Here is a 22,822-nt window from a genome sequence, read left to right on the forward strand (position 1 = left end):
CAGGGGAATTAAAGAAAAGGGTCAGCTCAGGTGACCTAAGTATCTTCGCTTCCACGAACTTTGGCCACCCTTTTGGGACCCACTAAAAACTCCGACTAGGATGACTGCCAGAGGGCTTCAAACTAAGAGGGGAACTTTAGGTTCAAACCTGATTGAAAAATAATCTAAAGGGATAGTGGGAACCTAAAGGTGACATATATTTATAAAGTGGGTTCTTCAATAACAAAACATAGAGATAATTAATTATCTATTATTATTATTATTAACATTAAAGATAATAAATGCTTTTTAACGCATTTTGTTTGACAGATGCAACGACGTGAAAACTGATGTAATTTATGTCGCGTTCTGAAACTAAAACAAAAGAAAGGATATAGCGAGGCCAATCAAATCTATAGCTCTTATATTTTTTGACTTTTCAATTTGGTCGAGTTCACGATATTATCACTTTTGTGTGAACGCATTAGATCCTCCAACGCGAACAACCACACACACACACGGACGCGCGCGCACACACACACAAACGCGCGCGCACACACACACAAACGCGCAATATTTGTATGGGAAAAAGAAAAGGGCTGTGTTAGGGTTTCTCCGGAAATGATTCGAATTTTTCTCGTCATAAAAACCATCCTTGGACTTCAACGAACATAAAAAAAGAATTGTAAAATTGATCCATGCGTTGTTGAGTTATGCGCTCACCAACACATTTTGCGATTAATTTTTATATTATAGATTATATAAAAAGTAATATTGTTTCTTGTGTATAATAATTTACATTTTGTCAAGTTTTGCCTTAGTTATAGTGGAAACTCTATAGAGAAAAATCACTTTTATTGCATTTTTTTCCAAGTTAAGCTTGGCGTCCAGCGGGCAAGGTATTTAACTTATTAGACCATTTTAATAACGACTCCGTTCATAGTAATTTCTCTCATTCCTGGCAATGGTCTTCTAGTGAAGACAATTATGTCTGTTTTGAAGTAGTTTATATTTAGACCCACCTGAGCAAACCATCTTTTCGTCACCATCTACATCGCAAGGGACATTCTCAAATTTACCTCTTGCTATGATTACAACGTAATTCACATATGTTGTCAACAACTCGGTGTAGTAGAATTAATTCTCCGCCTTGCTGTAGAACCACTGGGCGATCTTATTCCCCTTTGTAACGATCAGCCCATCTTATGGTTTCTGAGTATATAGATATTTATCCAGTTTCAAGTCCGATACAGCCGACCTTGTAGATCGAGTGCAGTGCTCCGGAGCGAATGTATATGTCATCAGTCTTTATGATACCTAATTTAATATCAACTCCCTCCTTAGCTATGTCTTAACTATGGATCTTTCACAAAACAGCGGTTGAGGTAATCGCCTCACAGAATTCCCAAAAAATATCTCACTGCCTTACTAATCTCCTTACATATTCATCCCGTTAACCTATTAATTGTAATTGGGCTTGCAGCATTAAGAATAAGGTACAACATCCAAATCAAAAGAAATCACCGGTTGGGATTATACCACTCCGAAAATGCTAAGAGAGCTGCCTCCGTGGAACCGTGTGATTGGACGAGGTTATAAATATGTGTGAAATGATCGGACAAAATTCTGCTGCCGAGTCCCCTGTTACGTAGCAGGTGAAGTTACTCGCTCAATCTGATTTTTCAGCATAGCTGATGGTCAAACCTGGTAATCTATCAGCCTTACTGTTTGGGTCTACACAAATCTATAAAACTTTATTTGCCTTATGGTTAGTATAATAAAGAATAGGGATATGAATAGGATATTTAAAGGTCTTCGACATAATTCTATTTTTCTGCATGGGGTTGATACACTATCATCCAACCCCATTCACTTCAAGTTCTCATTTACAAACGTACAGTCTGGAGAAAGAATTCTATCAACTTCATACCTGGCTCCCAGATATGACTTACTGATGGTTCGAAATTAAAAAATGGTAGGACAAAAAATTGATTCCATGGTTTTTTACCCAAAAATCTTTCAGGATGAAATAGATGCCGTCGAGGTATGTGTAAGGAAATGTCTGCGTAGGAAAGTGAGAAAAATCCACATTTACCATACATACTTTCAGATAATCAGGCGGATTTGAAAGCCGTTGCAAAAGTTGATAATAATCACCTCAAAAATGGTAAATTACTGCCTGAACCTTTTTAACACGTTAGGAAACTTCAATACAGTACTATTAGGTTGGGTTCCTGGACAGGAGGGATATGCAGGAAATGAAATGGCTGATCATCTAGCTAAAAAAGGGGCGAACACGCCTCTAATTGGTCCTAAGCCGTTCTGCGAACTTATAAAAGGCCACATTAACGAATTTCTCACAAAGTGGGAGTAGAAAAAATTCGTTGAACACTGGCGAAATTCTATCTGTCAGCGATAAGCGAAATAATTCCTAATGCCGGACGAAGGAACTGCTTATAAGCTTCTCTCGCTCAGCAGAATAGAATAGACTTTATAGGTCACATGCAGGTGTATCCATATAAACTGTGGAAAACTAGATTCCAGAATACGCTAAAATTCTTAAAAAGCCTTAAAATATAGGGCTTTGCACAATTGCCAATTGTTTCGCACTGCGCTCTCTCTCCAATCGAGTTTTGTGGAAACCCCTTTCTTTCTTTGTGGATTATAAAGAAGTACCTTCGCTTAATCCTTCAGAGTTCATAGCTCGATCAAATCGATCCTTCATCTTATTACTCATTAGCTGGGTATGTTACCTCACATGATTATGTAATTCATTCATGTCACCCTGCAGTATTTCTTAATAACTACCTTCGTCCATTACAGGAGTGACACCTTTTTCGAACGCTACATCACGCGCAAGTCCGACATCGCTTCTAAAGATGGTCCTTGCGGGGGCTTGGCTAGTAGTTTCATGTCCCACTACCTTTCGCAAGTGGTCCTCCACAGCGCGATTTAATCTTTCAACCATTCCATCTGATTGGGAATAAAAGGGTGTTGTGCGTGGACTTTGGACTCGAAGTTTCTTCCTTGTTCTGAATATAACTTCAAACCGCGTCACCCAGTTCTGCATAAAAATCTTAGCAATGAGTCTGGCCTCTTGGTTTGGTACAGCAGTACAGCACACACTTCTGGGAACTTGCTGAAGTAGACCAATTTGGAATCCATTCTCTCCAATTCACCGCTACTTAATCTTCCCCAGCGTTTTAGTTATACCCAGATGGCCGCCACTTGGCCAATTGTAGAATTACTTTCTCACGGTGGAACTTCATCAATAATTTTAAAGCTATTTTCTTTTAGCCACAGGACTTTCTATCGACATTAAGTTTCAGCTGATCTCTCTCCAATGTCATCTCATTTGACCTCTGGCAGCTCGTCAGTTCCATCTGAAATATCTGTTGCCTGTTGTCACTCCTATAACGTTTCTCTATAGCTGCTATTAGAGTGTCACAGTTACCCCGATCGGCTTCTGGAACTGCCTGCAATACTTCGGCGGAGAAACCTTTAAGTGAGGCAACCAAAGCAGCGACTTTATCTGCAGTTATTCAGTGATTTGTTGTTGTTTTGAACTGGAGCTTTCTCTGCATCTACTTCAGCCTCAATCGTTTTCAGCTTGCGATATTATGTGTGCCTTTTGTGCCTCCAGCTGTGATACACGTATGCCCCGCTTTTCCGGCTACGCATTTACACGGCGGCCGCCGTAGCCGAATGGCTTGAATTGTGACTACCATTCGGAATTCAGAGTAACGTGGGCTCGAATCTCGGTGAAACACCAAAATGAAGAAAAAGTTTTTTTCTAATAGCGGTCATCCATCGGCAAGCAATGACAAATCTCCGAGTGCATTTCTGCCATGAAAAAACTCCTCATAAGAAATATCTGCCGTTCGGAGTCGGCTTGAAACTGTAGGTCCTTCCATTTGTGGAACAACATCAAGAGGCACACCACAATTAGGAAGAGAAGCTCGGTCATACACTCAAAAAGGGGACACTCGCCAATTATATATTATATATATATATACAGGGCCCGCCATCTATCGTTACGGATTTGAACTAGGTATTATTTGAAGAATGGTAACACTTAGCTGTCATCTGATTTGACAGAAAATTAGTTTTATTCTTCCGCTGAACGAAAATGGTTGTGTATACGCTCAAAGAACGCTGGGAAATATTGCGACATTACTTTGAAAATCATGGTAATGTTGCAGAATGTGTACGAAAATTACGTACGGCAATGGGAAGAAGAAAATCGCCGAATGAAGCGTATGTGCGTTACTTTGCGAAAAAAGTAAGAGAAACTGGGTTGCTTATTGACAAAACAACGCGTGACCGACCAAAAACCGTGCGTACACCCGAAAATATTGCTGCTGTGGCCGAGAGTGTTCGTGAATCCCCAGGGCATCAGTTCACCGTCGTTATCAACAATTGGACATTTCGGAGACATCATTGAGACGAAATTTGCGTAAAGACCTTGGTATGGTAGCCGAGGCAGCCATATGAATGAAGTTGTGTTCTATCATTAACCGGAAGGATTGTACTTCATAATAAAAAAAACAGTTTGGAAAAATATTGAGTAGTTTCTTTTTTATAGCATTTATAATTCCGTAAAGTTATATGGTGGACCCTATACATATACATATATATATATATATATATATTTATCTGAGACGAAAACTCCGCGAAAATTTCTGATATCTGTAACATTTCGCTGATATTTGCGACGAGTTTTGAGATAACTGCGATGGCAGTTGCAGCCCCTGTGATGACATTGGCAATGCTATTCGCGGCGACATTTGTGATGCGGTCTTGCAATCTGGCATTCATGCATCTTCTTTACTCGGTTTTGTTACTAGTTGTTTTGCGAATATTCGTGATTTGTCACAGTATATAAATGCTTAAATGTATATAAATGTTAATTAACTGTCAGTCAACAAAGCGGCCACATTTCTCAACAGTAAGGCTAATTTAGCTAAAGTGCATGTCAAAAAACCCCAAATAAAAGTGGTTTTTATAGTGAGTTAAAGGAAAATAATATAATTTGTGTAGGGGAGTACATGCTTATGAGTAGATTTTAACTCTGAACTGCATGGTGCAACGGGAACAAATTAATAATAAAATATTATCCTATCGCTTAATTAAAACAGCCGGGACATTTTCGAAAATTCAAATAAACGCTCAATTTAGAACTTTTTGTCTTGTTTTTCAATAGTTGCGCAGGCTTGTAACCTTGTGGTATAGTGATCACAGTGTTTCCCTTAATTGAGATGGATTGAACTTTGGTATTGAGAATACCAAAACACACCAATTGTGACGAATATCTCAACTGTGACCGCGGCGAATTTCGTGAAGAATAGAGTGAATCATGTTGTGAATCATAATTAAAAATTGACAATGTAGCCGCACAGTTACAAATGGTTTCATGTATGTTATCGATATTTTCATAGAGTTGTCACAAAAGTAAAAACTTCGATTTTATCTATCCTTATGTGCATTTTGATATATAAGAGTTTTCATTCTGGGTAGATTATCGGAAACGCTGGAAGTATAATTTTTCAATAGGATATAACATTTCAGTTTTGAAAATATAAGTGCATAAACTAACAAAGTGTGTATTACAATATAATACATGAAATCACAAAAGTAATTAGTGATAAGCTGGATTTATTCGACAACGTCGTTGTGTTTATATATAATACATAAGTTGCGCGATTAAAAGCATGTCTGTATTTACCTGGAAAGAGGACAGTATCAAGACAAATTTATTAATGGAGGAAGGTGATAGCAGCTTAGAGCCAGGTGAGGTGAAAACTCCTCCACATGGCATTGAAACAACAAAACCGAAAGTAGCCGAGGAAGCAATAAAAATGAAATGCAATACATCCCATTATTTACCTCACTCTAAATCTGCGTCTAAACAAGAGATCGACAAATGCGCGGAGAAAGTTCGGGCTATACTCGAAATAGACGCGATGAAACGCAAGGAGGAATTGGAGCGTAGAAAAGAGCAAAAGTCTGAGGCCTCATTACTCAAGAGTACTGCAAGAAAAAAGGACCATAAGAAACATAAAATTCATAAACGAGGTATGAAATGATTTGCTAAATTGTTAAAATATCAAAATATATATATATTTTTTACAACACAGAGCCCAAAAATGTAAACCTTGATGAATGTAAAACCGAAAAAATTAAAGATGCTGTCATAACAAAAACTAAAAACAAGAAAAGTAAACACGAAGAACATAACAGCTATTCTAGGCACCCTACTGCCGAGACATGTGAAAGTATGCGACCCATTAGCAGTGCTATGTCACTGTCAATGTTACCACAGTTGAATTTTGTTACAGCAGTGTCTAATGCATCGCCTAATTTTTCTCGTCGATTTTCAGACTTAAATAATCCTACAACTTATCGTTCATATAATCCATTTATGAGGAATTACCGCACTGATTTTCGCCATAGAGGCAACAATTTTGTTATTCACAATCGTACACGTTTCTCGAGATACCGTTCCCAGTATATTTCTGGCTCATTTCATGCACCTGCAGAAGAACCAAATCATTCATCACCTCCACATAACAATGTACCATATTCTCAGTTGTTGTAAGTCTAGAAAACATTTTCAATAAAAATTACTTTGTAATTAACAAATCTTAATTTAGGTGGACCAAAACAAAGCCATCTATATCTTACGCATTCAATTTACATGAGCACGATGTAGTAACATACAAGAGGAATAGTTCGGAGATCAGTGTTCAGAAAAAGAAAAAATATAAAAAGTCGAAGGAGCGGGAAGAGAGCAATAAATCAAGTCCAAAGAGTAGTCGTAAATCAAGTAAAAGGAAGAAAATCAGGAAAATCCGTGAAACCTTGCAGCCAGTAAAGAATCAAATGATTTCTCCAAGTCACGAGTCAGCCGTTCTAACAACTGATAATAGGGTATATACAAGTGCTGTTGTAAACAAAGCAACAGAAAACTCGGATTGCACGCCAAAAAATGGCGATACTCCAAAGCAATGCTCTATTATACTATATGAATCTGATAAAGCAATTTCAGAACGTTTAGAATCTAAAACAGAACACTCGAAGTTGGTAGATAAAGCTAGCGGGAACTCGGCTAGATCACAGGTACTGGATATGTTCGCAAGTTTAACTCCACCGAAGCACAAATCGCCACCCATAGATTTTAAGGTCACTTCAAACACTTCATCGAACTTACAAATAACAAACAAGCTCCAAGAAATTCAAGATCGCATTGACAAACTACTTGAAGACGATGAGCTAAAACTGGAAGCCATACAGGCAACTAAGGATAAGCTATTACAAAAATCCCGAGAGCATGCAGAAAATATCAATTTAAGCAAATCTTCAAAGCTAAATAAGATTTTAAGTCCTTCAAATAACAGTTTGCACTTAAATATTGTTAAATCACATGATAAATTAATAGATACTAGTTTTGTGTCTAAATCTTCCTTTAGTGCTAAATCGAAAGACAAATCACCATTAGATATTTTCAGTGATACTAAAAAGGATATTCGAAAACAATATACAAAAGGAGAAAAAGAATTGACAGCTACTAAAACCTTACATTCCAAAATTCTGCACAGCACAACTCCCAATGTAAAACAGCGAAACGAAAAACGTTCTATAAATACAAAAGTGAAATCTAGCAAGAATAAAATATTCGTATTGAAAAAAGATTCATTGGAAGATTCTCCTAGTAATCTTACTAATTCTACAACATGTGCTATGGATGGCAGCCCAGATACCGACGACTACTCGGACAATTGGGAAAATGATGATGAAGAATTAGATATGAGCTCTGCATTTCAAAATATAAATCAATTAGAGTTATCTAAAAATACTAAAAACGTTCATAATATTAAATCTAGTCCGTCGTCAAGTTTGGTCGATAGTGTAGACTCCGAATCTAATTCAAAAATGCAAAGTACAACTCCAAAAAATTCTCCCCCTCAACAACGGTTATCACCTAAGTTAAGTTACACGCCTAGAGAATCCCCTAAAGCAAACATTGACAACCAAGAAACAGACGAATTGCAGCGATTATATAATCAATTCATTAAAAGTGTTGAGAATGCTAATATAAAAATTGAAGAGTCGAATGGAAATGATACGCATATTGAGATAAAAACGGAGAAAGAAAATGAAATTGAAAACGAGGCGTTATCTGCATCATCCGCCTCTTATTCCTCATCGTCCTCATCAACATCTGACACAAGTATTTCGTCATCAGGATCATCCAGTACTACGAGCTCAAGTGATTCCGCTTCAGATGATAGTAATGATACTGACATGCTTCAAAACAATGTTTCACATTTTGCTTGTAACGATGAAACCGCAATAGAAACTACCAATAATGACAATAATGCGCCACCGGATAAAGAGAAAACAAAGCAGTTATTAACTCCGAAAGAAGAATCTAAACCAAATGTTGTAAAAGATTTGAAGAAGTTGGAAAACCTTGAAGCTAACTTATTACGAATACAAATGATGCGTGCTAATTATGATTCAGCTGATGAAATAAGCGACGAATTACTCAAAATGGAAAAGCTTTTTTTGCATGAAAAAAATATAATTTTAAATAAGTTTATGGGCACCTCAATAAGCAAATCGGAAAAGAAAGAAAAACAAGATAATGAGTTGGATACTCCAATACAGTCATCAATTGAATCACTACAAACGGTATCATTATCGAAAGGGCAGTTTGTGCAGTCTATGCAAAAGTTGCAAAACAAAGATGATAAGAACCAGGTATCAAATATATTTGACACGAACCGAGAAGTAATTAAATTGACTATATCACCTGTAAAATTACCTAAAACGTCTGCTATATTCGAGGCAGACAATGAGATGGAAATCACCAAACAAGCAATAGAAACTTGTGAAAAAACGAATTCAGCAGTAAAACCATCAAAGCCAATGAAAGAAGTTGCAATAGTCAAGCCAATAATGGAGACTAAAGAACCGCCATCTGCTCATCACCAGAAACGCCGTCGGTCTCCATTGCCAACACATCATGCTCTGCAGTCAAGATCTCGTTCGCGTCGAGAAAGAGTACGTTCACTGTCTGTGAGTCCCTCAAGAAATAATAGCGGACGTTGTGCATCTCCTCAAAGACGTGGTGGTTTTTTGAAACAATCGCGCAGCAGAAATTATGAACGGCGTAGTCGAAGTCGTAGCCCTAGTGTTATTCGACCACTTAGTCGGCGCTCAGGTGATATAAGTCCCAATTCCCGTAAACGGCGAACGATTTTAAATGTAGACGAGCGATCTCGGAAACACTCTCCTCGACGCGATTCTCGCTCCCGCTCCCGGTCACCTTCTTCGCCCCACCCTCGACATCGCTCCGATCGATACTCTCGGTCGCCTTTGCCGTTCAAACCACCTTCACCACCCACAGACCCTCATTTATCGCCAAGTAATATACAACGAAGCAGTTTATCACCTGTAAGACGTTTACGTTCTATTTCCCGTTCTCCGAGGAAAACAACTGTTTCACCATCTACTAAATCCCGTGAAAGCGATAGGCATCGTTCATTATCGCCAAAGCATAGACTCTATAAACAGCATTCCCCACACCAAAGCAATACCTCTTATTACTTTAATCATTCACCAAGTCGAATATCCTTGGATGCGCGTATAAATATCGTCCTCAATGGACCGTCATCTAGCCATAATGAAAGTAATAACATCACGACTTACGAAGATTACAGTCAATACGGGCAGTATGGACCCGCTACGTATATGTCGTTACCAAGTGATTCAAATAGCTTTTACACAAATCAATATGTGCCAATGGCAAATAGTGGTGCAACAGTTCCACAAAGTAATATCAGCCAGCACACATATTCGAATTTACCTACTATAGGTAATGATGAATCGGAATTATTTTCTTCAATGCCACACCACGTCAACGTGAATGCAACGAACTTCTATTACAATCGATTTGGTACCCAGCCATTTGGTTTAAATCAACCATCACCATTGCTTAAGGAACTTCCAAAAGCTACTGTAGCAGTACAAAAAGGAAATGTCCTTGAAATCGTGCCATGTAGTGACTTGCTTCCCAACAATATAGCAGAACATACAAATGAAAATGAAAATCATAATAAAAAAGGTAGTTCCAAACAAGAAGATAAAGAAGAAGCAGCAAGCTCTAACTCTGAGAAACGCAAACGCAGCATTTTAAAACCTTTGGATGAGGAAACTAATTCCCTGCGAAATGTTTTTGTCGGGTAAGTAAATGTAACACTTATATAATATTTTGGGTTGGTTCACCTTGTAGGGACAGAAGTCCTTATCAATTTTCGATTTGCATTCTAAGACATGGGTAAACATAGAATTTCGACCTGAAAGTCTATGGTCTTTAAAGGTCTCTTTACAAGACTTTATTTGCATATACATATAGATATATTTATATTTATATATATTTATGAATTATGATAACTACCCACCAATCAGATTCTCCCCGTATTCTATATTAAGTATTCTTTTTTGTTATGTGGCTACCACCTACTGTCTTGTTCCACAAGTTAAGTACAATAAAATAGCGAGGGTATTGATTTTCGAGGAATATTAATAAATCCCATTAGTTTTTAAAGGACACGGAAACCTGACATATTTCTTTGGGGTATTTTTTGTTGTTCTGGACAGAAAATGCCATAGATACAAAAAGTGCTCGGAAGTACATAGTTTCCGATAATGTAAGAATAGAGAAATTTTTTTGAGTAGTGAGTAAACTTTTATCTCGTATATGTACGTATGTATTTACATATACAAACTTTTCACATTTATATATTTTTCTTTTACTTTGTACAGAGCATCAAAGAAGAAGAAAGTGAACTTCGAAGATGGAGTTTTCCCTAACCATAATAGTGACGAAGAAGACCGTAAAGTAATAGAAGCTAAAATACGTGTAAAGATGAGACGTTTGAGAAAGAAACTTGGCGTAGCACCACCATGTCATAATTTGATCGAAGATAAAGCTCGCAAGGAGAGGCAAAAGGCCGACACCGATAAGAAAGCTCCACCGCCACCTCCAAATGGCTTTGCGCCGCCAAGCTTGGAACAGCCAATTTATTTACGAACTCATACACCAACTCCTCTATTATATTTTCATTTTGACGGAGTTGTACATTCAATGTACGTTTCACAAATGGAAAGACCAATTCCACCTCGTCTTCTTAATCAAAAATGTTTACCATCGAGCAATATTAATGTAGTTTCACAACATACTGATTCTCAATCCCCATTGTACATGCAATCGCCAATTAGTGCAGGAGCTCCACATTTGCATGTAAGTAAAAAAGATCCCATCGCAACATTCACGCGATTGAATCGAACTGAAAATATTTCACCAAAGGCAATTCCTTCAACAACGGCATTGCAACAAGCTGCTGGCAGTCCTAAAATAAACTATAAAATGTATTCACCAATCGAAAGTATACACCACACAGAAATCGGTAGCTCAGCATTACCGAGTACGTCACCTAACAGCATAAAGGGGAACACTATCCATATAATTTCATCAACGGCGATAGCAAATCATTTCTTGCCGAAGCGTCAGGAATCACCAAAAGATCCTGTTAGCGCCCGTACAAATATGTCAATGGGATTACTACCTGTGCCCACAACTCACCCTTCTATGACGCAAAATAGTGGAGTTGCACAGCACACGCGTATTCCGGTAATCGGCGTTCCTCCAACAGTAATTCCTAAAGTGGGTTCCTCTGTATCAGAACAATTTATGGGTGGATTTGCATCTACAATGATACAAAACTGTCACCAACCAATAAATAATCAAAATTACTTGGTACCTCCAGCGGTAGCCCACACGAATAATCCACATATGCCCGGTGTTGTACAACAATATTTCAATACACCCGTTCAACGTATGCATAGACCATTTCAAAACTTTATGGCTCAGCAAGCCCAACCCAGTTCTATTGCGCCAAATTTGCCTATGTATCACATGGTAGAACCCATTGAAACAACAAATGCTGATCTAGATAAATTCGCTAACCCTCAAAATATGGCCGTTCCGTACAGTTATAAAGGACCGTAAAAATAAGTGGGTATTTTACTAAATTTTTAAAATATATGAATAAAATATATATAATATTTGTAAATTAGTGGGATTACTAGTAAAACGAGTTCTTTATTTAAATTAAAGATGTACTATACATTTAATCGCCTTAGATTGAACCAATACATAGAATATATTGAAAATATACCCCATACGTGTAATATGTCAATGGAAATGAACTTATGATAGCAATGTCGATAACAAATTTATGTTTTGTTAAATCACCAAATCGATTTTCTTACACTTCTGAAAATCTGACCAAAACTTTTCTGCACTATTAACACGTCATGTCTGAAAACATTAAGCTGCCTTTACGGCTGTTTTACAAGTACATTTCAAAATATGAAGCATGTTACTACACTTTTTTTACACTTTGGGTAGACTTAAAGGAAACACAGAAATTAAATAATATTACTCCTTCTCCCAGGTAGGTGGGGAAAATGAGCTAAGTAGTTGACAATCCCATGTCAGCCGGTTCTACGTACCGGAATGACTCGGGTTTTTCACTTGACACTTTATTCTCTTTTTCTCTCACTCTATACGAAATATCTGACCCCAACTACACATGTATTCCACAGAGTGCAGAACACTCACTGCCAAAAACACCCAGATCAACGGCGGGCTTACCCAAAATCGACCGAATTTGGTAGAATCAGCTGATGGGCTGACGTCACTTGGGATCTGTTGGAACGCGAAAAAATCAATCAATGACAATTCATTTCTGTCTGAACAATGACTGATTGAGTGTGTGAATATGTGTAAAATGATTGTGTAAATTTCGGCTGGCGATAAGATTGCTTAGTGATATACGAAAAAAAAAATTAACACGATCTTCGCTCATGTTGCTTCTTTGCTATTAAACGACTGATTGGACGAGTGTGTGAATATATATGAAATGATATTCGATTGTGTTAGTAATATACGAATAAAAATCAACACAGTTTTCGCACATATTTCTTCGTTGCTATCTAAACAACCACTGATTGGGTGAGTATATATACACATATGAAATGATCGTGCAGAATCCAGCTGAATCTCCCAAGTGACGTGGCAGCCGAAATTTCCCTCACAATTTCTTTTTCACCATAGTTGATGAGCAAGCCTAAACCTAATAAGAATTTATTGGTCGCAGTCAAAATGAATGATAATATTACGCCAAGTCACAAACATCCATAATCCATGCTAATATCTATTTTTAAAGACCACGAACGATTTTTTTATTTTTCTCTGCACCCTGTGCCTCGGGAGTTTATCCATAATTATCGCAGATTGGGAACTAAAATTATATACATGATTGAAAATTAATAGCTGCTTATAAATCCAAGCTTCGTACTTTACACAAAAATTAAAAAAATTCCACAAGTTTTTCATCTTAATACTATGGTTTTTAGTTAGAATATCCAGAAAAATGTTTGGTATGCACTTTATATTTGAGTTATTGATATTTTTGGGCCGAATGGGTGGCGGCCGCCGTAGCCGAATGGGTTGGTGCGTGATTACCATTCGGAATTCACAGAGAGGTCGTTGGTTCGAATCTTGGTGAAAGCAAAATTAATAAAAACATTTTTCTAATAGCGGTCGCCACTCGGCAGGCAATGGCAAACCTCCGAGTGTATTTCTGCCATGAAAAAACTCCTCATAAAAATATCTGCCGTTCGGAGGTCCCTCCATTTGTGGAACAACCTCAAGACGCACACCACAAATAGGAGGAGGAGCTCTGCCAAACACCTAACAGAAGCGTACGCGCCAATTATTTATTTATTTTTTTTTTATTGATATTTTTAGTAAAATAAAATACAAGTTTGAGTTTGCTAAAATATTCTGTTGGTTTTATGGAGATACGCGTTCTGATATCTACTTAATACCTAATAAAAATTTAAACTATTTGTGAAAAAGATTTTTGGAATTGAGGTGAATGCATTAACATCATAATATATGAAAATTCCGTCGCCTTAGGTTTTTCACGATCAGGTAATACCAAGGCGAATTCATAGAAGGTGACTTCAATAGAACAACAACACAAGGATGCACCCTCCGAATTCGTGGTGTCGTCAGGCCCTATGAATAAAGATACAATAGGAAGGTGAATTACTTATTTGTGAAGAGGAAGAGTAGGCGAAAGCAATAGAACCAACGAAACACAAGAAGTTAAAGCCACACACACACACACTTTCTTGCCATGGCGCCTTCCGTATAAGAACGCAAACAAACTGCATTCATTTGTGCATTCACATTTTAACACGCGACAGTTCGTTTTTATTAGTTTGTTTAATTGAAATCTCACAACTACCAATATTGTCAAGCCATTCACTAAATTTTCACAAACATGTTATTGTAGCAGCTTAAACATTCCCCATACTTACATACGGGGAATGCTGCTGGAGTGACAAACCTTGACCGGATGTAAATCCGGGTCGTTTCGGTACCGCAGAACCGATTGTCGTGGAAAATGGATTCCTCCTTTTGGCTAGAATTTAGTATAGTGCCGATCGCTTTGGAAAAAACGGTAAAAAGGGGGTGATAGAGGGGTGTATCCTCATCTTAAAACTGAAAACAGAACCTGCCGGAGGCTTATAGTTTTTAAGTAATTTAATGTTAAAGTTCTATAATTTAGCGAAAAGTTGGTGTTGCCATACACCTGAAATGAAAGCGAAGTTCGCACGCAGGGATGTTCAGTGGAAGGTTCATTGTAAAACTGCAGTATTTTTTGCTGTAATTTAAAGTTGAGAAATGAATTTGAAAATAAAAACATACAACTCATTTAAACTTAAAAACAATGATATTAAGCATATCACAAAAAATAATAAAGTAATTAAAATTAAATTAAATTAATTAACACAGTATTTTTGCGTGGAACTCTTTATCGCGTATACATACGCAGGTTCCTTTGAATTTTACAGGAGCGTCGACTAGGAGGGTTTTTGTAAATTTGTTACCCTCATCAGTCCAACTCCGGCTACGCAATCCACAGTATTTTTGCGTAGAACTCCTTTTCGCGTGGGCGGCCTTCGGCCGCGCTTCAAAAAAATAACCCTCATCAGTCCAACTCCGGCTACGCAATCCACAGTATTTTTGCGTAGAACTCCTTTTCGCGTGGGCGGCCTTCGGCCGCGCTTCAAAAAAATAACCCTCATCAGTCCAACTCCGGCTACGCAATCCACAGTATTTTTGCGTAGAACTCCTTTTCGCGTGGGCGGCCTTCGGCCGCGCTTCAAAAAAATAACCCTCATCAGTCCAACTCCGGCTACGCAATCCACAGTATTTTTGCGTAAAACTCCTTTCCGTGTTAAAACCATTGAACCCAAAATTAAAACGTCATATGCGTGTATGTAGTAAGCAGGCACAATAACCCCCATTCCCATCATTAACACTAAACTCAAGTACTTAATTTTTGTTTTCATTTGCAGGCATCCGGCAACACCATACTGTTGTAATTCCAATCTTCTTCTTGTTCGCGCTTAAAATTGGAATGTGATTGCATAGGCAAATGAATTTGCATTTAATTTTAATAGATATAATTAGAATATTAGCATAAAAATCGGTACAAACACGCGTGTGAGTGTATATTTGGTGATTTATAGTGAAATGTTAAAAAATATAGAGTGTAATGTGGCAAATTATACTGATGTTCCCAAGGGCATTTTGAATGTAAATAATTAAAAAATTATTATTTCCCGATTAATTTAAAGTTATAAAGAGTGTTCCTTAACACCTCACTAACATCTCCACCAAGTTTCATTAAAAAAAACATTATAGTTTGCCAGAAATTCCAAGATCGGCACTGTTCTAAACTCCAGCCCTCCTTTTATTTGTTTTTTATTTGAAAGGGACCTCACGTATGTTTTGTCAAAATCGTGAAAAATAAAGTTACTGTTTTGGGAAGACGCCACCAACATTACTCAATTCGCCTTGTGTAAATGTTGTTTCTCTTGTGCTATCACCTTGTTTAGATTCGTCTTGGTTTGCATGTTTCGAACTAACATTTGAATTTAATTGTAATTGAGAATATATAATTTGTAAATACCGTGCATTAAGTAAAATGTGTGAAAACAAAGTTAAAACTCTTGAACAATTTGTGATTAATGAAAATACTTGGAAATCAACTACAGCAAATACAAACGAAAGAGCAGCAGCATGGCGACGACAACTCTTTTTGTTGGAAAATCCTATTCAGTAAGCATATCTTAATTTTTTTACCTATATATTTCATTTAAATTAAGCATAGGTATATGTACAAAATTTCAGCGAATTGCCAAATACCGAAACTTATGAACTGTTAGAACGACACTATACCCGGTTGGATTCGAATTGTCTACTCGAGCACAGGAAGCAACGTATAGAATCTGTGAATTTACTTTTGAAAAAATATGATAACTTGCAATTGTCCAAAGTGCAAAAATGTGACAATTATTTATTTGAAGATTGCGATTTTGAACCCCCTTGTCGTGGCATTTACGAAAGTTGTAAAAGTCTGGAAATAACAGTCTATGGCCTACAACATTTAAAAAATGTTTCTAAAACCGAAGTGGAAGAAACTGACAATATTAGCGATGTAGACACACGTACACTTGTAAGAAATAATATGGAACATTTTTTGCAAAGACGTAACGGACCTAAACATTGTGGAAATTTTGAGGCATCAACGGCGAGCACCAATGAAAAAGCAGAGAGAGACTTCTTCAAAAGTAAAGAAACAGGTATCTCAACATCGGCTACTGAAGAAATTCCGTTTCGAACTGCGCGGGAAATGCTAATAACAAAAAGTTGTATGGTATGAAAGCAAATTTGTAAATAGGTTGAGTTTACTTATTTTACATTAATTTTACAGAAACAAAATAGAGGTTACAGCAAACCTTCATTGGAGGAAGGAAACGTAAATAGTTCAAAAGAAGCAGGCGTGCCAGTTTATTTCAATTACGGTATAACCAGAAAAATGTTAGGTGCTCGACGAACTGTGCGGTCTGGTTTTGTCTTGCCTGTGGCGAAAGATGGGTTGGTATTTATTATTCAATTCATATTAGATTTGGTGATACACTTTTATAGACTCGTATGGATTTTCATGTATAATATTGGTTTAAAAACATTTGACCTCAGTTGTTTAGAACTAAGCCCATCTCCACCCACCAACTGCTCACCTCCAATCAAGTTATCTCAAGACGTCATAGACGAAAGATTGATTAACATAGATCCAAAAATGGTGGATCTAATTAAAAGTGAAATAATGCACAAATATAAACCGATGGGTATGACATTAAACTAGCATGGTTACACATTTTACCTTATATTATAATTCTGAGCATCTTTTAGATTGGGATGACATCGCAGGTCTGGATTATGTCAAATCCATTATCAAAGAAGCTGTGGTTTATCCACTTCTTAGACCAGATATATTTACAGGATTACGTCGACCTCCACGTGGTATTTTATTGTTTGGGCCTCCAGGAACTGGAAAAACGCTTATTGGCAAATGCATCGCTTCTCAGTCGCAGTCCACATTTTTTAGTATAAGTGCTTCTTCTTTAACATCAAAATGGGTGGGAGAAAGTGAAAAGATGGTGAGAGCATTATTTGCTGTGGCTGCTGTACATCAACCATCGGTAGGTTCTTAATTTAATTAGTTTTTTGACTAAGTGATTAAATGTTTTAATCTTTCAGGTGGTGTTTATTGATGAAGTTGATTCACTTTTATCTAAACGATCTGAATCTGAACACGATAGCTCTCGAAAATTGAAAGTGAGTAAAACAAATAAGACAATCTAAATTCAGTCCGGACCGAACTTTACATGCCTGTCATTTTTAAAAAATTTAATATAAGCTAACTATTAATTTTTAGAATCTAACAAATTCATAGACAATTAGAGTTATAGCATGCAACATCAGACGAAGGAACAGAAATTTAATCTTGGCGTATCAAAAGTGGGGTGGTGTTTATCCTAAAGCTGGTATTTTTTCATCCCATTTCAATATTAAACCGTCTAGCGTCTGAACCCATACACCAAATTCGACCGAATTTTATTAAGCTCTTATTGAGCTACACCCATTTACCCGGAAATAAATAATTTAAATAATCGTTACATGGGGGGCGATTGTGTTTATTGACAAATTCTACCCATTTTCAATACCAACTTTCCTTCGTTCCCACGAACGATACCGAAAGGACTTGGATTTATATCCGGCCAAGGACTGTCAGCCCAGCACCATTCTCGGTATTCTTGATCAAAAGTGCGCGCGAATATAAAAAATATTTAAGTATCCAATTGAACCAAAAATAGCAAAACGTAAGCAAATTTAGATTTGCTTAACACGTTAATGCAATTCACGAAATTATGTTTTGCAGTTTTTGTTCGAACAACTAAAAATATAAAACTTTAAAATGCCAGCTTTTTATAGAGCTGACGAGCTTCATAATATGATTTCAGAATTAAATCTTTTCTTGTTAGAATGAATTCTTAGTGCAGTTAGATGGTGCTTCCACCAGTGAGGAGGATCGTGTGCTCGTTGTCGGCGCTACTAACAGACCACAAGAGTTAGATGATGCTGCACGCAGGCGGTTTGCAAGGAGATTATACATACCGCTTCCAGAAATAAAAGCACGAATCCAAATTCTTAAAAACTTGCTAGGAACTGTCAGTAACGATTTGGATGAAAGCAATATAGAGGAGATTGGGCATCAAACTTCCGGTTACTCCGGCGCAGATATGGATATCCTCTGCCGCGAGGCATCTATGGAACCTTTGCGTGCAATACCTGCTGACCAAATTCCACACATAACAAAAGATAAGGTAATAAACATTGGTCTTATAGGAAAGGGCTCTTTGTAACAAAATCTGTCCTCAAACATCATTCCTTAAAAATTTGTATGGAGTGTTTCTTGACATTGATCAAAACAAATTCATTATTTTAGAAACATTACCTACCTGAAATTCTGTTTTACACTTCCCAATTCCTTCGTTAATAATCGATGTGTGTTGAATTATTTTTAGGTAAGGCCAGTAAATGTAGACGATTTTAAATCTGCGGTCCATAGCGTTCGACCGAGTGTTTCAAAAGTTGATTTAGCTCAATATATTCAATGGAACAGGGAATATGGCGCTTTACAGCAATTAAAATAGGAAAATAATTCGATTTCTAATTAATTCAGTTAAGCTGTTGTTATGAATCTTAACCTACAACTAGTATGTTTTTAAATGTATTATACTTTCCAAGTAATATAAGACGTTTATTTTATAAAAGATAATTGACTTGAATGAATTATATGTTATTTTAATTTCTACTCCATACCAGATAGGTATCTGAAGGAGAATTGTCTCTCATGGCAACTCGTTTTCACATCTATCTACTCTGCTTTAATTAGTATTAATCTATGTTATATCAACCATAATTAAGTTTAAGGAAAAATTAAAAAACAATACTCGACTAAGTTTAAATTCAAAAAAAATATCTTAATATACATATGTACTTCATTTAAATAATGTACAACCCCTTCAGATTTCAAATTAATTGAATGAGATCTCCGTGAATTGATTTATTCAATTAAACTTGTTAAATACTTGCATTCCAGTGCTTTTTTATTTTAATTGAAACTAATTATTTCGCTTATACGCGTTGTTTGCAGTTGCAATTCCTCGCAGACGCTATCATTGCTGGAGTGGATTTTGATAAATCACCTTCGGTGAGGTATTTTACCCATCAAAATTTCTACTCTCTGTTGTAAGAAATCCGAGAGTACTGAGTATCAAGCTCATAGCAAATGTATCTTGTCATATTTTTCAAACCGTCATGCTCCTAGTAGTACAATTGAGACATCTAGAATAACATGTCTTGAATATATCTTATGCTATGTTTCCGCGGCACGTAATTCGCTCTGTCAATCGTAATTCACTTCCCTATTACCAAAACTAACACATTATTTAACTTTTGTTGTGCAACTCTGTGTTTTCGAATGTTTTCAATAATTTTTCTATTAGCAGGATTAAGTTCTGCAAGCGCTTTCGAAAATCTCGCATATGTGAACATAATATTACATACTTGATAAGTTTTATCGACATTTTTCGCACATATCAAGCATATATAATATTTATCGATATTTGAAGTCAAATTATATTTGTCACTTCTCTTATTGCTTTAATTCTTAATAAGCATGGTAAAATGAGGAAAAAAGAAATTGTGTTTGATCCAGAGAAAAGAAAGTAAATATTGTTAAAAATTTTAATAGATGGTTTGAAGTAACAATTGAACTATTTGTTGCAGGAACTTTTTGTCTGGATTTCGAAAGCGCAAAAATGAACGTCGGGCTCGTGCTAAGGAGGAACTTGAACAAAATATTAAAAAAGAGCGGAAAAGGATCAGAAATGATCTCAAAAATTGTATGGCACACATGAAGAAAACCTTTCAACCGCTTTCTTTAGATCCCGAATTGGAGCAGAAGTGCCTTGAAAAGGATTACGAAGACGATGAAGTGAAAATAAATGTCATTGAATTAGTAACAGGAAACCCTCAAAAGAATCTGGACGAGGACAGTGATAAAGATTCTTGCGCAAGCGAAGCGTCTGATAAGGAGTCAAATATTAATTCCATCCCAGGAATGGATTATAATATTGGTGGAGCGGTAAAAAAGAAAGAAATTAAAAACAAATCAAGGCAGGAAGATAATTCATTGTCAGAGCTTGGCAAAGTTGGAAATACGAAAATGTTAAATAAATTAAAGAAAAAGAAAGCTTTAAAAGAATTTAAAAAAAGCAAAGTGTTCAAACAGAAAGAACGTATTGAAAAGAAAAAACAACAAAAAAGCAGTAGACATGGCAAAAAGTCATTTAATAGAGGATTCAGTAGCAAAGGTTCGTCTGGGAATAAAAGAAAGTCAAGTCAATTCAAGCGAGGGCATTCCACTAGTCGTGGAGAACGAAAATAGTTTGTTTTGTTATTTCGTAAAATAAAACAAAATAGAAATAATTTGTTTGGTAAAATAAATGTTTTTCATAGCTTTTTTAGGGGTAAACCACCCTGAACTTGATTTTTTTTTATTTTAAAGTATATACTTTTAGGAATATTTTAAGATTATTGTTTTTGAAAATAATGCAGAGAGCGCTGAGGTCTTTTTGTTTTGGTGGCAGCAACATAGATATATGGGGAATGCTGCTGAAGTGACGGCCCTTGCCGGATATAAATCCGGTAACGTAGAACCGACTGTCGTGGGAACGAGCGCTCAGGGCTTCTTTACCTGCCGTTATCTGTTACATTTTTCAGGGTCCACCACATGATGCTTAAACAAATTCAACCGATTGACCTAAAAATCCGAACGCACCTCTTAATTCATTCATACTACTCTGTTTTTTTTACAAACGCGTTAGTTCTTCCCTCTCTTTATCCATTTTTTTTGTTATCGCCGAAAACGTAACGACATGACATGATATGAGCTAGATGCTCTAATCTAAACTCTCGGTGCATAATATCGCGCCCAAATGTGTTCATGTTACTTTTTCTGAATCTATCAATATTTTCGTTACCTCGTATTGCATTTCTAGGTCCACGCTTCATGCCATAAATGAAGGATTTCTGTTATTCTTTATTACAAGCTGTCCTTAAATAGCCAACCATTTTGATTTTATAGTTATAATATCATACGCTGTGCTAGGTTTTGTCGGGGGAATAGTCAAATTGTTGTACTCCAAAGTTTTGCTCCAATTTGGAGTATGGGTATATTCAGAAACGCATTATAAATGCGCAGTAATTGCAGCGCTGGCAACACTGCCAATGTGACAAGTGATGCAATTGATAGATTTGTTGACGATTTGCAAAAAGATTTGTTGCATTTATGCACTAAAATGGAAGTATTATTGAGTTTAGTTGTTGACGATATATTTGAAGTAAAAAGTGATAGTTTTTTGCTAAATTTAAGAAAAAAAAGACGTAAAGCTAAAAAGAAGATCACATATAGTAAGATGTTCATTTAAACGAAAAATTCCCAAAAATAAATCTTTTTTTCCTAGTCGTTAATGCTTTTTAATTTATTGTGATTGTAATTCATTACTTTTCCAATTTTGAAAAAAAAAATTTTTTTTTTGAAACAATTAGAAAATTTTCGCTGCGCGATTTGCCCGTCTATTTTCAAATCTTTATTAAGTTTTTTTATTTCTTCCGCCACCTTATTCCACAAAACACTCTTTTTCCTCCTCCCTGAAGCAAATTCACTTTCCATGCTCAGTCGGACTCTAAGAAGCAACTTTACTTCCGATGTACTTAGATAATCGCTAAAATCAAGAAAAATGTAATAAAATATTGTTTTAATAACGTATATTTAATATATCTTTGCATTAAAAGCTAAAAAAATTTGTTTTATACTCACTTTTCATCAGACATCATATTAGCGTAATCAGCGGCAGTATTAAAATTTTTCCTGCAAATAATGCGTGACGTTTGATACAAAAATGGCGTTTTGGAACGCGATGCATTTGCAGTACTGCCATATTTGCATTTCTGAACGCATTGCCAACACTGCAAAAGTACGTTGCGCATTATAATGCGTTTCTGAATATACCCTATGCTGCCTTTATTAGGCGCCCGTTCTATCAATTTAAGAGATACGATTAAGTTATTTGTGATTCTCTGGCCCTTTACTTACCTATAATGGTAGGTCATTGACGAATAATCTTAAATCGTTAGAAAGAAAAAGTCCTTTGCTTTACCTTTGCGATTAGCATCATCAAAAACCGTTGATTGTACTCGCCTTTTGGAACATATTAATTT

At 36.4% G+C, this 22,822-nt stretch overlaps 4 protein-coding genes across 6 annotated transcripts; 3 read left to right on the forward strand and 1 right to left on the reverse strand.

The window, feature by feature from the left end:
• Positions 1-5,443: 5,443 nt before the first annotated feature.
• Positions 5,444-12,223, forward strand: LOC128862533 (serine-rich adhesin for platelets). 2 transcript variants are annotated; one of them, XM_054101216.1, is made up of 6 exons: positions 5,444-6,054; positions 6,117-6,254; positions 6,360-6,573; positions 6,633-10,226; positions 10,810-11,287; positions 11,354-12,223. In XM_054101216.1, the coding sequence occupies exons 1-6, from the start codon at positions 5,691-5,693 to the stop codon at positions 12,053-12,055; spliced, it is 5,490 nt and encodes a 1,829-aa protein (XP_053957191.1). In that variant the 5' UTR covers positions 5,444-5,690; the 3' UTR covers positions 12,056-12,223. The 2 variants fall into 2 exon arrangements, with proteins under 2 accessions (XP_053957191.1, XP_053957190.1); XM_054101215.1 differs by having other exon boundaries at positions 10,810-12,223.
• Positions 12,224-15,991: 3,768 nt separating this feature from the next.
• LOC128862536 (fidgetin-like protein 1) lies at positions 15,992-19,628 on the forward strand. 2 transcript variants are annotated; one of them, XM_054101225.1, is made up of 8 exons: positions 15,992-16,249; positions 16,322-16,847; positions 16,905-17,068; positions 17,171-17,319; positions 17,384-17,673; positions 17,732-17,809; positions 18,517-18,858; positions 19,060-19,628. In XM_054101225.1, exons 1-8 carry the CDS (start codon positions 16,116-16,118, stop codon positions 19,186-19,188), a joined length of 1,812 nt encoding a protein of 603 aa, XP_053957200.1. In that variant the 5' UTR covers positions 15,992-16,115; the 3' UTR covers positions 19,189-19,628. The 2 variants fall into 2 exon arrangements, with proteins under 2 accessions (XP_053957200.1, XP_053957201.1); XM_054101226.1 differs by having other exon boundaries at positions 16,086-16,249; positions 16,302-16,847.
• Positions 19,629-20,156: 528 nt separating this feature from the next.
• LOC128862538 (nucleolar protein 12) lies at positions 20,157-21,084 on the forward strand. Its single transcript, XM_054101227.1, has 2 exons — positions 20,157-20,265; positions 20,327-21,084. Exons 1-2 carry the CDS (start codon positions 20,225-20,227, stop codon positions 20,985-20,987), a joined length of 702 nt encoding a protein of 233 aa, XP_053957202.1. The 5' UTR covers positions 20,157-20,224; the 3' UTR covers positions 20,988-21,084.
• Positions 21,085-21,967: 883 nt separating this feature from the next.
• LOC128862539 (uncharacterized) lies at positions 21,968-22,604 on the reverse strand. Its single transcript, XM_054101228.1, has 2 exons — positions 22,422-22,604; positions 21,968-22,326 (listed from the first exon to the last, which is right to left on the reverse strand). Exons 1-2 carry the CDS (start codon positions 22,589-22,591, stop codon positions 22,062-22,064), a joined length of 435 nt encoding a protein of 144 aa, XP_053957203.1. The 5' UTR covers positions 22,592-22,604; the 3' UTR covers positions 21,968-22,061.
• Between the last annotated feature and the right edge of the window lie 218 nt (positions 22,605-22,822).

Source organism: Anastrepha ludens, chromosome 4, assembly GCF_028408465.1.
Source record: "Anastrepha ludens isolate Willacy chromosome 4, idAnaLude1.1, whole genome shotgun sequence".
NCBI classification, from domain to species: Eukaryota; Metazoa; Arthropoda; class Insecta; order Diptera; family Tephritidae; genus Anastrepha; species Anastrepha ludens.